The 14,970-nt window shown below is 47.6% G+C and overlaps 1 protein-coding gene across 1 annotated transcript in view; it reads right to left on the reverse strand.

Annotated features, from left to right (window-relative positions):
• The window catches only part of F8 (coagulation factor VIII), a 95,686-nt gene that overhangs the window by 22,814 nt on the left and 57,902 nt on the right, over nucleotides 1–14,970 (reverse strand). Inside the window, exons 14-22 of the mRNA XM_047763994.1 lie at nucleotides 12,273–14,715; nucleotides 8,876–9,029; nucleotides 6,372–6,584; nucleotides 5,960–6,188; nucleotides 5,613–5,795; nucleotides 4,701–4,817; nucleotides 4,240–4,311; nucleotides 3,168–3,253; nucleotides 633–788 (exon numbers count right to left, since the gene is read on the reverse strand). Coding sequence (XP_047619950.1) covers nucleotides 633–788; nucleotides 3,168–3,253; nucleotides 4,240–4,311; nucleotides 4,701–4,817; nucleotides 5,613–5,795; nucleotides 5,960–6,188; nucleotides 6,372–6,584; nucleotides 8,876–9,029; nucleotides 12,273–14,715 — 3,653 coding nt within the window. The remainder of the gene's footprint in view (nucleotides 1–632; nucleotides 789–3,167; nucleotides 3,254–4,239; nucleotides 4,312–4,700; nucleotides 4,818–5,612; nucleotides 5,796–5,959; nucleotides 6,189–6,371; nucleotides 6,585–8,875; nucleotides 9,030–12,272; nucleotides 14,716–14,970) is intronic.

A 14,970-nucleotide genomic window follows, 5' to 3' on the forward strand; every position in this document is an offset into this window, starting at 1 on the left:
GGGGCCGGGAGAATAAATACCCTCCCTTCCTCGGATCTCTGGCCAATGGTCCTTTTTGGTGAAAACGAACCAAAGGCCTGAGGAGAGGCAGCTGCTGACACACTCCGCACAGGCCAGGCTCACAGAACACAGGTGGGAAGATGGACCCAAAGGGGCAAACAGAAGCCAGCTGGCCCCGGGCCAGCCAAGGACGGAGACCTTTATTCTGGAGACAAGACAGAGACACTGCCAGGTTTTAGGCAGTGGACGGATGAGACGATGCCGAAAGTGTGAGGTGAGGGGCCTGGGGCTGCAGTCACCACACGAGCAAGACAGAAGGGAGGAGAGAGGCATTAATGAAGCAAGAGCTGGCCGGATTTGTGGCCACCCATCGGGGGCCCAAGAATGCGGGCGGGGTGGGCGCCAACATCCACCCCAGGCGGCCGAGCCGCTTCCTCCCATCAGGGCGCAGTCTCCTCACTTCCATCACCGGTGAGGCCCCGGCGCTAGCGCTCTGTTGCCCATGAGTGGAGCATTCTTTGGGGTGGGGCGGGTTGCATTCGTGGAAGCGAGGAGTGCTTGCGTCATATCTGAGATCTGTCAAAGGCTCTTGCACAGATCCACGCGTTCTCTCGAAAGGGCTCGTTACATACCATTAAGGTGCCCGTGGAATTCCCTCGGTAACTCTGCCAGTTCCTCCCGTCAAGACTGTACATGATGATAAACTGGGAGATGTAGAGGCTGGAAAACTTCTGACGGGCACCCTGGGTCATGATGCCGTGAATGATCATTGGTGCCAACAGATCCACCTGCCAATTAAAACAACACTTTATTCTTTTTTTTTTTTTTTGTCTTTTGTTGTTGTTGTTGTTGCTATTTCTTGGGCCGCTCCCGCGGCATATGGAGGTTCCCAGGCTAGGGGTCGAATCGGAGCTGTAGCCGCCAGCCTACGCCAGAGCCACAGCAACGCGGGATCTGAGCCGCGTCTGCGACCTACACCACAGCTCACGGCAACGCCGGATCGTCAACCCACTGAGCAAGGGCAGGGACCGAACCCGCAACCTCATGGTTCCTCGTCGGATTCGCTAACCACTGCGCCACGACGGGAACTCCACAACACTTTATTCTACATGCATTCTACAGCGCCTTCTAAATGCTTTACGGGTTTCAGGAGCCCCTACCCTGGCCCGGGGCAGCCTGGCAGTACCCTGGCGGGAGGTCCTGGGTGGTTATCAGCCTCAAGGCAGCACTGGAGCCCAGCGCTCTGCATTTGAATTTTGGCTCAGTTGCTTATTGGCTGTGTGACAAGGGGCAAGTCATTAAGTTTTCTGGCTTCAACTTCCTTATCTGAAACGGAGAAGGCAAGCACATCTCCCGCTAAAGGTTGTGCGAAGGATTTACTAGCTGGCTGTGCTTTAAGTACGCGGTAAGGAAGCGCTGTATACTTGCGTATTTTGACCACGACCTTGCTAAAGTATAGAAAAGTTTACTGATCCAGTCAGTGAAGTCTGTGAGACTGGGAGGCAGAAGCTTGGCAAGCCGAAACAAGGGCCAAATCGAAGAAGCAGAAATTGAACGGGCGGTGTCGCTCAGGGTTCTTTGGAAAAGGCACTCTCTCTACTGGTTTCATCAGACTGTCCTCACATAGAAACGGGGAAGCTGTGACCAAAAAGAAGTCCACAGAACAGATGCAGGGCAGCCGAACAGATTAAAATGTTCCCTACACAGTGGCACAGCTCAACCTGAGAGGGAGGCTGACAGAAGCAGAAGCAGAGAGCATGGGGTTCGGCAGAGCCTCGCAAATAAAAAACACTTGGGAATCCGTGAACATTCAGCTCAGATCGTGTCTGCTTACCGGGAAGCTCCTTTCCCGATCCCCGTTTATGACCTGAACCTCAGCAAACGCGGGGGCGCAGAGGCAGTCTTGCAGAGGAGGGAAAGGCGTGGGGACTTCCTGGGTCGACAGAAAAGGGGGCGAAGGAAGCTGATGTGCTCGGAGAAGAGGGTGCACGTGGTAAGACGGGTACCTCAGGCCTGACCACGTGTGCACAGGACAGTCTTTTTCGATGTGTTGCGTGAAAGAAAATGTATCATTAAGACGAATTTCACATGTTCCTTTTTTTTCGTGTGGCCACTGGGAAAGGTGACACGACACCCGTGTTTGCCTTTGTGCTTCACGGGGCAGTGTGGAAAGATGCAAGACTGAGTGTGGTGTTTTATGTTGTTTGTTGTCTTTCTGGAGCCGCACGGATGGCATATGGAAGTTCCCAGGCGAGGGCGAGGGGTCAAATCAGAGTTGCAACTGCTGGCCTCCGCCACAGCCACAGCCATGCCAGATCTGAGCCGTGTCTGCGACCTCCACCACAGCTCACGGCAATGCCAGATCCTTAACCCGCCCTACTGAGCAGGGCCAGGGATCGAACCCTCCTCTTCGTGGACACGAGTGGGGTTCTTAACCTGCTCAGCCCCAATGGGCACTCCAAGACTGAGTCATTTTAAAAGAAACTGAGTTAATATGAGGACACCATTTCTGTTTTTGGCTCCAGGTTGTTTACCAGATTGGACTAACGTCAGCAGGGGTTTCTTCCTACCCAGTGGTGTAGACTTTGTAAAGAAGACACATTCATTTTCTTGGCTGTGGGGTGGGGGATCGAGCCATTTGTTTTCTGTTAAAGTGAAGGGATTGGAGGAGCTCCCACTGTGGCACCATGGGATTGGTGTGTCTCTGGCACACTGGGACGCAGGTTCGACACCCGGCCAGCACAGTGGGTTAAGGATCCGCTGTTGCCACAGCTGCAGCTCGGAGCTGACCCCTGGCCCCGGAACTCCACTGCAGTGGGGCAGCCAAAACAGAGAAAGAATGAAGGGACGGGAGGACTTACGGACACCCAGGCAGTGGAAGGCATCTGATAACCCTCCACCACTGCCTTGGAGGCGGCAGACTCAGTGTTAGGGAAAGTATTCAGCCATTCGAATCCCAGCGGAAAAAAGATTAAAACCAGATCAGTTCTGTGACTCTTTCATCCCCGACTGTCTGGGCACAAATCATAAGCTGTTCTATGCTTCAGCTGTTGCCTCATCTATTACCTGCAGTTTGGTGAATGTGCCTTTGGTATAAAGGAGAGAGATAATGCTTTGAGCTTCCAAGAGGCAGGTGTGATGGGATTGAAAGTGATGCATTTTCTAACCTTGATCCAGGAGTGGGGATCCTTGGTGCTCCAGGCATTGATTGATCCGGAATAATGAAGTCTGGCCAGCTTTGGGGCCCACTGTCCTTTGCCCGAGAAAGGGGAGAGAGGTTAGATTAGCTGGGCTGGTCCTACACGCTTAGGAGAAAGGTTAATCCTAGCTGTGGAAAAGATAAAGGCACAAAGCACAGCAGTATCAATGCTTGCCCATTTTATTTTCTAAGATGTTGATGTTAGCACCTCTAATTAGCTGATACTGGAAGGTGTTACCAGCATCATCAAATGATATTAATATTTCTTTATTAAATAATGTGTGTTCACTGGAGAAAAATTAGAAAATAAAAATAAGACATAAGTGAATATAAAAATGAAAGAGACAAACAAAAAAAATCATCCTTCCACCCAGAGAAAAATACCACTGTTTTGGTATTTAACGCTCAAGCCGCTTTCTCCAATGGATTTTTTCCCCCTCTAAAACAGCGTTGGGCAAACTTTTCTCTGGAAAGGGCCAGACAGTAAATCATTTAACCTTTGCAGGTCATCTGTCTCTGTCGCAGCTATTTAAATGCTGTTGCAGAATGAAAGCAGCCATAGGTGATTGTAAATAAATGGGTGTGGCTTCTTTATGGACACTGAAATTAGAATTTCATATAATTTTCACACCATGTAATATTATTCTTCTTTTGTTTTTTCTCAATCATTGAAAAATAGCAAAATGACTCTTAGCTTGAAGGCCGCACCCAATCAGAACTTTGCTGACCCCTGCTCTAAAACAATGCTGGGGAACTCTTGCTTGGATATTGCCGTTCAGAGGACACTGTGGCCGCTCGCTCCAGTGAAGAGAACGGACTCAGATGAAGCAATGCTGCAGGCACAGAGGAGGCCGTGGCATTACTTGGGTGAGAAGTGACACCGGTCACAATGGGACATGGAGGAGAGGCAAGGGACTGGAGAGGCACGTTTAGAGTAGAATTAACAGAAGCATGGAGATGGACTGGTTATCTGAATCTCTCCAAAAGAAGAAAAAAGACATGATGGGCCCAGAGCTTCGAGAGAAAAGACTAGTATTTACCATACTGTCCTGAAGCTGTGATCTGAAAATCTCTAATGCGTCCAGAAGCCATTCCCAGTGGAGCCTGACACTCTGAAATCACAATAGTTAGACGTGCAGAAAACACAGCTTCGCAAGTGCAAGTCATGAAGAGCGCCAACAAATGCTCATCGTTTGCAGTGTTTACTCTGTGCCGAGAACTGTGCTAAGGCTTTCAGTGTACTACCTCACTGAGCTCATTCCAACAGGCTGCTGCCACAACTACTCGCCTTTTGCAGCTGAGGAAACTAGGGTCCCTCTATAGGCAGACCAGTGGTTCTCCCACTTGTTTGGGGGAGAGTCTTCCAAGTGACGTCTGAACCAAAATGAAGTTTCAAGGTTTGCTCTTGGAGATCTCAGAGCACCTCGGCCCTCTTCTGAGGACTCGGGATTTCTACCAGCAATCTTCATTTGGGGTTTGGTAATGACCACGAGCTACTCACCCTTGCTGTACACCAGGAAAGTCGTGCTCATCCCAGCTTGCAGGTGCTCGCCAATCAGGCATTCTATTCGCCAAATTCCAACTTTGGATGGTAGCATTTCCACTGTCTCAAAGACACCTTCTCAAAACCCAAAGGAACAAAAATTATTTCTTTTCACAAAACTGAGCATAAGATACACTTAAATGTCTGCCAAGTGCAGACCGCGGTGCCAGGTGCAGGCAGAAGCACAGGACTAAGCACAAGACAGAGACACGGACTCCACCAGGCCGCCCTTGCTCAAGGCAGGCTGCCCGCCTGGCTCAGCCTCAAGCTGGAGGAGGGGACGGACGTTAAACCAAGTTCAAAATTTTGACTTGAACTATACTTGTGACACACAGTGACTGCAGGACTGTTTATCACTTCAGAGTAAGCAGAGAAGTCACTGGGCTTATCCAAAATTTTACACAGAAACAGGGGCCCTTCCCTTCCACCATTCAACCTATTTTAAAGGGACGGTGGAGAACTAAAAGGAAATGATACTTTGGTCAACACTGTGAGCAGCGCTTAACCAGGACGCTGGTCTCAGACATCACACAAATCACTCTTCGGGAAACTACTGGTGCCATGTGGGACTGGACGTGGGGGAAAAAATCCCTTTTGCCCAGGAAAGCCTGTGACATCAGTTATCCATTTACTGTTCAATTATTCCATTTACTTTATACACGTCACGTGTGCTGGAATGCTAGCACGCATCGTCCGGACGAGCAGGGACCGTGATTACCGAGGTCATCTACTGATGAGCTCTCTGTAGGTGAAGCTACTCGGAAAAGTACGCCACGCGAGAGCAGGGACTCTGTCTGCTCTGCTCGCTGGCTGTGCGCCTGGGCCCGGACCCGGGAGGTGCGTTCGCGACCAGCACCAGGCAGCTCGTACCCGGATAGAGGTTGTACACGGCCATTTTATACTCCTCCTTTTTCCGTACACTGAACACGTGTCCGCTAAAATGAATCGAATGGATATTTTCATTGCTGCCCATGCTGAGCAGATACCATCGGATCCTTTGGTTCTGAGCCATTACTAAGCCAGGGAGTGTATCCATCACATAGCCATTGATTGCTGCAGAAAGACAACCAGAGGAAGCTGTTAAAATCTACAGTAGAAGTTTCCTTCCCTCCACGCCAGTCAAAAACATTCATCCCTGGGGTCAACAGTGCTGCACGGGCTCGAGGCCCACCCCTCCCGGGGCACAGGGACTGCGCTTCGCCCGTGGGATGTATTACCATGGAAGCGATAGTTTTCTTTCAGAGTGGGGTCCTCCATCTGCAGATGGCAGGGGGCCCGGCAGTTCCTTTCCACATTTTCAGTGAAGTACCAGCTCTTAGTCTCATCAAAAATAGTGAAAAACAGAGCAAATTCTTGCACGGTCACTTGTCTACCGTGAGCAGCGTTCAGGGTGTTGGCGCGGCAGATCAGAAGGGGGCCGATCAAGCCTGAGTGCACATCTTTTTCCTGAAAGACAGCCCTCCCGTGAGCACAAGTCCTCCGACCCACTCCCCATCTCCCCACGGCGTGCTTCCTCCTCCTTGGTGGACTCCTGAGCCCCGTTTCTAAAGACGATGGCACCTCCCCTGCTTAAAGCTGCCCACTATGCAGCAGACAACACGCAGACCAGGACACTGTGGACCCGCTCACCAGGTCAACATCAGAAAAGTAGGCCCAGGCTTTGCAGTCAAACTCGTCTTCCGTGGGTGCCATGTGATGCTGCACTTTCCAAAAGTAAGTTCTGGTTTCATTTGGCTGGACGAAGTTTTGTCGAGGTTCTGCCCCTTGCTCCTGATCATCCGGATAAGAAATAAGGCTCGAGTAGAAGGAGTAGGGACGAGATGCCTGGTTTTTGAAAGTTACCTGTAGAGCAAGGAGGGAAAAAAGCAAGGACTGTGTTTTAGGATCTTGTAAAATTCTTAGGTTGGGGTTTATGTCCCCAATAGCAATGCCTATTTGGGGGGTTTTATCCAGGTTTTTTCTTTTTTTTTTTTTTGGTTGTTGTTGTTGTTGTTTTTGCTTTTTTAGGGCCACACCCGAGGCACATGGAGGTTCCCAGGCTAGGGGTTGAATCGAAGCTGCAGCCGCCGGCCTACACCAAAGCCACAGCAACACGGGACCCGAGCCGCATCTGCCACCTACACCACAGCTCGCGGCCACGCCGGATCCTGCACCCGCTGAGCCAGGCCAGGGATCGAACCCGAAACCTCATGGTTCCTAGTCGGATGCGTTAACCACTGCGCCACCATGGGAACTCCTGTCCAGGTTTTAATACCCAGAAGGAATGGTACAAAGTATGGACGTTGTTAGAAACCTAAAGATCTATGAGAGAAACAAGAAATTTTTGAATTCCAAAATCTTTAAGGCATAAACTGAAAGTTGCAGAGGAGAAAATTTTGAAATACTTAAAAGGAATTCCAAAGGAAAAAGGAAAAATGTCACCACAGGGGTGATAGTCTTCACTCCACAAATTGATACTCTTACGATTCTTCATGACAAATTCCAGGATTGATGCATATGATTGTTAAAGAAGACTGGTTTTTCAGATTTAAAAAAGATTATATGTTTTCATGGGACATATGGAAAGTAAAATAAAATTCAAGTCAGAAAAAAATTCACTCAGAATCCCATAATTTTACATCCTTCTATATCCTTAATGTCAACAGTCATTTGGGACAATGGATGATTGTTTCTGGAAAAAATAAAACTACCTTGATCTTTGGCTCACACAAAGAACCAAAACAAGTTCTAGTCTACAGGAGTTATTGATGGATTCAAAAGTTGACTGTGGGCGTTCCCACTGTGGCTCAGTGGAAACAAATCTGACTAGCATCCATGAAGACACAGGTTCGATCCCTGGCCTCGCTCAGTGGGTTAAGGATCCGGCATTGCCGTGAGCTGGGGTGTAGGTCACAGACACAGCTCGGATCTGGCATTGCTGTGGCTGTGGTGTAGGCCGGCAGCTGCAGCTCTGATTCCACCCCTAGCCTGGGAACCTTCATATGCCACGAGTGCAGCCCTAAAAAGCAGGAAAAAAAAAAAGACAAAAAAAGTTGACTGTTAAAAACTTAAAATGTAAAAGACAGTTGAAGAAAGTATAGGTGATTTTAAGGAAAAAAAATCCCTGAATAGGGAAGGATTTTTATAAACATAAAAGCTATGAAAGTGTCATAAACAAAAGATTCATGAATTATTACCTAAAATTTCAAACATGTTTTATTTAAGAAATCACTATATATAAAATTAAGAGAAAACAAACTTGGAAAAATATTATTCACTAAAATAATCCATGATCATTCATACATCAGTGATTTATAATATATAAGGTAATTTAAAAAGAAAAGCATTCCCTCCAGAAACACCAACTGTGCAAAAGAAATCATTCCAGGCGTTCCCGTTGTGGCACAGTGGTTAACGAACTCGACTAGGAACCATGAGGTTGCGGATTCGGTCCCTGCCCTCGCTCAGTGGGTTAAGGATCCGGCGTTGCCGTGAGCTGTGGTGTAGGTCGCAGACTCGGCTCGGATCCCGTGTTGCTGTGGCTCTGGCGTTGACCCCTAGCCTGGGAACCTCCATATGCCGAGGGAGTGGCCCAAGAAATGGCAAAAAGACAAAAAAAAAAATTTTCCAGGAAGTGTTGTGGTTCTAGCATTCCTTAAATAGTGATGAAAAAATTATCTAAAAGACTGTTTTAAGTAAATTGTTAAGTAAACCATAAAATCATGAAACCAATATTCCATAATTTAAAAAAGACACATATGAAGTGATTTTAATGACATAAAAATGTTTATCAGATAATATTTGTTTTAAAAGAAGTAGAATGAAGGGGGCTCTTCTCCCCCCTCCCAGCAGTCCTGGGAGCTATTTGCTTTCTTCTAATAAACCTTTGCTTGGTAAAAAAAGAAAAAGAAAGAGAAAAAAGAAAGGGAGAAGTAGAATGATGGGCTGTATCTTTGGGCACATAAAGAGAAGAGGACGTAGAGGAAGATAAGAACATAGACCAAAATGATAATTATGGCATTGTTTTTCAACCGCCTTATTTTCTATACTTAAAACTTTTTCGAAAGTGAGAGTACGTTATTTTTAGGATCAGAAACACACCAAAAAACATACACAGGAATAAGTGTCTTGTCATTCCCTTGTCCTCAACTTACCATGATGTTGTCTTCAACTTCTGCTCTGATATAGGGTCCCAAGAGCCCCAAGTGTTTGTTGAGTTCCCCGCGGTACGACGGCTGCGTGAAGGAGCCGTCAGCAAATTCCCGGAAGACCACCTTCTTGAACCGAGGCACCTCTCCGTTCTGAGCCCTGGAGGAAAATGCAGAGGGCAAGCAGTATCCTCATGGAGCAGGTGGGTAGAAATGCCTCATGTGCTTGTCTTCTCTGTATTTGATGATGAGCTGGAAGCGTCATGGGGAAGGGAGAGGAGCCGGAAGCAGTAAAGATAACTGCCAGCTCTCTGCTTTGGGCAGAGGGAGGGGTGGTGATGCAATCCACTGGAGGAGGAGGCTGCCTGCGCGGTTCTGGACACACGGGATACCTATGTGGATTATACTGGCAACCACACGGAGACTGGGGGTTCACCAAAGAAGTCTAGCTGAAGATCGGCCACATTAGGTGGTATCCAGATCATGCGAGTGGCTTATCAAAGCCCACAGTCAATTGATCTTGCTCATAATTGTACCACTTACATACACACACCTAAAGGATGTAGTTTAGTTTTGCCTGTTTTTAGAGCGTGCAAATGGAACCATATTGCATGCGTGCTTTGGTTTCTGGCTTCTTTTACTCAGCATGATAGTTGTGATTCATCTATGTTGTTGTCTGTAGCTATAGTTTCTTCCTTTCTTTTTATGGTGGCACCCATGGCATATGGAAATTCCCAGGCCACGGACTGAATCCGAGCCACAGCTGTATCCTACACCACAACCGTGGCAACACTGGATCCTCAATCCACCGTGCCATAGCAGGAACTCCTGTGCCAATTTTTCTATTGGATAAACTGGCTTTTGTCCTTATTGACTCAAAGGAGTACTCTACATATCCTTTTTTTTTTTTGTCTTTTTAGTGCCAAACCTAGGGCATATGGAAGTTCCCAGTCTAGGGGTCGAATCAGAGCTGCAGCTGCCGGCCTACACCATAGCCAAAGTGGATCTGAGCCACATCTGGGACCTATGCTACAGCCTGCGGCAACACTGGATCCTTAACCCACCGAGCGAGGCCAGAGATCGAATCCGAATCCTCACAGAGACAGTGTTGGGTTCCTAACTCACTGAACCACAATGGCAACTCCAATATATTCTGATGTGAAGTCCTGGCTTTTCGCGGACATCTCCCCTTCCGTGGCTAATTTTTCATTCTTTCTTTGTTATGTTTTGAGGAGCATAAATTCAAAATTTTAATGTAGTGAAATTTATTAAAAAATTCTTCACGGTTAGTGCATTTTGATACCAATTCTCTTTCTTCTCCTACCCCAAAGTTACTGAGATATTCTCTTATTTGTTTCTTCTAAGAGATTAGTGGTTTTATGTTTAGACTTGTAACCCACGGTGAGTGGATTTTTGTGTATGGTGTGAATTAGGGACCCAATTTAACGTTGGCTTCTTCCACTAGAGAGGTTTTATGTATTCTTCTGTCAGATATCTGCAGGCACGGCCAGTCCGAGATTGCTTAAATTATGATCAAGAACAGAGATTTTGATTTAGGGATAAGCAGAGGCAAACTAGTGTATGAGGAATGGATAAACAACAAGGTCCTACCATTCCCAGTATCTTATGATAAACCATAATGGAAAGAATATGAAAAATATATATATATACACCGGAAGCGCTTTGCTGTACATCAGAACTTAACACAACGCTGTAGGAGTTCCCTGGCGGAACACTGGGTTCCATCTACTTTTACTCCTTCTTCATCCCATCACGTGTTCTTTGAATGCTACTAATATGCTTATCACTCCCAAATTTATGTCCATAACAGACCTCTCCCTTGGATTCCAGACTCATATATATCCAGTTGCCTACTCAGCATCTCAGTTTGGATGTCTAATAGGCATCGCCAAATAAACATGCACAAGAGTTCTGGTTGTGGTGTAGTGGTCAACGAATCCGACTAGGAACCATGAAGTTGTGGGTTCGATCCCTGGCCTCGCTCAGTGGGTTAAGGATCCAGCGTGGCCGTGAGCTGTGGTGTAGGCCGGCAGCTACAGCTGTGATTCGACCCCTAGCCTGGGAACCTCCATATGCCATGGGTGTGGCCCTAGAAAAGATAAAAAGAACCCCCCCAAAAATAAACTCTAAAAGAAGAAAAATTAAAAATAAAAAAAAAATAAACATGTACAAAACAGACCTTCGAGTGTCTCCTCAAACACATCTGTTCTGCCTCAAGCCTTTCCCATCTCATTAAATGTCGCCATCATCCACCTAGTTGCTCAGGACAAAAACTGAAAATCTTCTTGGAGTCTTTTCTCACCATTGCCCGTCCCAGCACCCCATACTCAATCTGACAGCAAAGCCTTCTCTGCTCATCTTCAAATCACACCCAACACCCCTACATTTCTTCAGACATTCACCACCCTACCCTGCTCGAAACAACTGCCTTCTCTTACCTGGACAATTGCAATAGCTTCTCTCTCTTTTTTTTTTTTTTCTTACCTGGACAATTGCAATAGCTCCTCTCTCTCTTTTTTTTTTTTTTTTTTGTCTTTTTAGGGCCACACCCGCAGCACAAGGAGGTTCCCAAGCTAGGGGTCGAATCGGAGCTATAGCTGCCAGCCTATACCACAGCCACAGCAACGTGGGATCCGAGCCACTTCTGCAACCTACACCACAGCTCAGAGCAACGCTGGATCCTCACCCCACTGAGCGAGGCCAGGGATGGAACCTGTGTCCTTACGGATACTAGTTGGGTTCTTAGTCTACTGAGCCATGACAGGAACTCCCTGCAATTTTTTTTTTTTTGTCTTTTTAGGGCCGCACCCGCAGCATATGGAGGTTCCCAGGCTAGGGGTCTAATCGGAGCTGCAGCTGCCAGCCTACACCACAGCCACAGCAACATGGGATCCAAGCTGCGTCTGTGACCTACACCACAACTCATGGCAATGCCAGACCCCCAACCCGCTGAGTGAGGCCAGGGATCGAACCCGCAACCTCACGGTTTCTAATCGGATTTGTCTCTGCTGAGCAATGACAGGAACGCCTCCACCATACTTTAATAATTAAAAAAAAAAAAAAAAATAACGGTCTTTAAGAAAAGGCTCCCTTATTTCTTTTTCTATTAATTTATTATCTCATGCTTCTACTTGGCCGCACTCCAGGGTCTATGAACGTGTCTGGCAATATAGTAGGTGCTCAGCAAACACTGGTGGACTGATTGAGTCTCCTCAGGTCTGTCTGCTCTTCCCTGCCCGACCGCGCTGTGCTCCCCAACAAGCACATCCTCCCACTGTGGCCTCTCCGCCCCCAGACTGCTTGTGCCTTTCCCATGGCTTCGGCACCTGCTCAAGGCAAAGGTCCCCAGGGTAGGACAGAGGAGTAGCCAATGTAGCCGTACCTGTTTCTTAGCGCCCGGGGGGATTCGCTCATCCCGTAATCCCAGAGCTGCTCCACCGCAGCGATGAAATAGTGTCGGGTTCTCTTCTGAAAGCTGCGAGGGTCCTGATTTTCATCCTCGCCGTAAATGTCAAAATCTTCTCCCTTCGTTTCAGCTGAGAAGATATAATCATAGTCCATTTTGTCTTCCTCCGGCTGAAAAGTAGGAAGGCTTATGTCCCTCTGATGCCGTCGCAGGACCGGAGGCTTTGGAGCGCACAGCCTTCCAGGCCCTCCCTGCTTCGCCCAGGCGGCTTCTCTTTGGGTCTCGGCTTGTCCTTCATCTTTTGCTGCTATTGAATCATTGCTTTCGTGACAGTCCAGGGGTAAATTGATGATGTCTTTCGTCCTGAGAGCTGTGCTTTTTGGTGACTTCTCTAGGGATTCCCACTCTTTGGGCATCGGGGGACCCAGAAGCTTGGAGGGAGTCCTTCCAGGTCTATTTACTTTGTTCAGGTTAACAGGTCCCCGTGTTTTCTGCAGGAAGATCTTCGGGCCAAGATCCGCGTGTGCGCGAGAAACATTGCTGGTTTTTTGAGGCAACAGGTCTTCCCGATGAACTCGAACTTTAGGAAGAAACTCAACTTTGCCAGATGCTTCAGACAAGCCTGCTGAAGAGAGAACAACCTTCTCCAGCTTCCCGGACGCCAGCGGGCCTGCGGCACTTTTCCCTAGGGCGCTGATCTTTCCTTGACCTCCGGCCATTTCCAAGGTCAGGAAAGGTAAAGAAAGGTTATTTCTTTTGGCTCCTTGTAAGATAGGACTGCTTTCAGACCACCTGGTTGAGGTGGCATTCAGAACCACCCCCCTTTCAGGCTTTATTTCTTCTAGCGGGAGTCTGAACTGTTTCAAGTCTCGCTTAACGCGGGCGGGAACCGCACTCCGCGGACCTGGACCTGTTCGATTTCCCGGGGCTTCCAAGGGTGCCTCCTCCCTAATCGCTGAGAAATGGGCCATGTGAGTCCCTGCTCTCTCTGCCGAATCATTTAATGACCTGCTGTCTTGAGGCACCGGCGCATGTGACCCCCCATCGAACCCTTCTACACTTGGCTCAGTGCTTTTTGGTGAAAAAATGTTTCTCAGGAAATTCTTAGTTCCAGTCGCTGTATACACTTGAGGCAAGTCGACTTTTTCTTGGACTAATTTTTCTCTCCTTTCCATCTCTTCCCGAGACTTTTTTCCTTGACTGTGTGTATCGTTTCCTTGGACACCAGCCGAGTTAATCAGAAAGGTGAGCTCGCTGTTGGGAAGCATCATCTCTTTGCCTTTGCTCAATTCATCCTCTTCCACTGCCACCGTGTTCTCCCCTGCCCAGAAACTCTGACCTTTCACAGATTTTCCTGATCCTGAAGATGTCAGAAGCTCTGGACTGGGCCTCCGCCCCGAGCTTAGGGGATTCTTGCCAAGGGGCCCTTTTATCCAATTTGACACATGATTTAATCCCGAAGCTGTAGTATTTTTGTCCATAAACGTTGCAGATGCCCTATTCTCAGTTAATAAAGCTGCGTCATCAATGTGAATCTTTCTATTAGTTTTTAAGTAAACTCGTGCCTTGTTTGTCTTTACCAAAGAGGTATTAACTTTAAATAAAACATCGTCTTTGGTCAGTGAAGCAGGTCCATGAGCTCTTTCCTCTTCAAATATCCCGTCACTCTCCACTGGTGATACATTTTCTCCCAGGGAGCTTTCATGATCCTCCTCACTCGAGCCCAAAGGGACACCAGCCCCAATAGAGTGAGATGAATTTTTGCCAAGTACAATGGCACCTAATTGACTCCTGAAATTAACCTGTGGGTTTGGGGGGCCTAAGGAATGTGTCCTTTCAGTCTCCGCTGACAACGTGTCTGATGGAATTGTTGGTGAAGTCTTTAGAAGGTCTGATGAACTAGAAATTTTTGAATCAAGTTTCTTCAACTCGGGAGTAAGTACTCTTTCGGCACTGTGATGCAGCTCTGGTCTGAGACGTGCCGCTGCGGATGGGGCCGTGTTTCTTTCTCTTGCTCCAGGTAAATAATCATCAGCCTCATTCCTGGCTTCTTGAAGATCAGATGAGGATGAGCCATGTGGAGCAGGATTCCGTCCCAAGAGCATCGACCCATCACCGGAGGGGACGCTTAGTTTTTTCAGTGCCTGGGTTCTCTCTCCAGACTGCGGGTCAAGCTCCACGTCATCTTCTGGACTTGGGATGGTTTGGAATTGCTTTTGGCTCGCACTAGGGGGTCTTGAATTCTGGGCAAAGCTTCTGGGTTCAATGACATTCTTTCCACTCAGCAAGAAGCCTGGAATATCTTCATATGTGTTGTCATAATAATCACCAATGTCCCTGTCACAACTATACACCTTCAGTAAAGCTGTCATGCCTCTGTTCCGCAAGTCTGAGTTGTGGCACCCTAGGACCCAGAGACCTGGAGATAAGGAAGAATAAAACTCTGGTTACTCACAGCCCAGGTCTCAAGCAAGATCTGTGTTAGAGGTTCTCTTCTATTCCCAGAAAAGTGAAACAAAAACAAAAACAAAACACTAGTCGGTACCATTATATCGAGGTCGTTGGGTTAAATGTACACCATGGACTGCAGCCCAACCATGGCTCTAGTGTACCTGTTTGTGACCACAAGAAAGGGCTGTGATTTTGTTTGTTTGTTTGTTTTTGTCCTTTTTGC

Source organism: Phacochoerus africanus, chromosome X (genome assembly GCF_016906955.1).
Source record: "Phacochoerus africanus isolate WHEZ1 chromosome X, ROS_Pafr_v1, whole genome shotgun sequence".
NCBI lineage: Eukaryota > Metazoa > Chordata > Mammalia > Artiodactyla > Suidae > Phacochoerus > Phacochoerus africanus.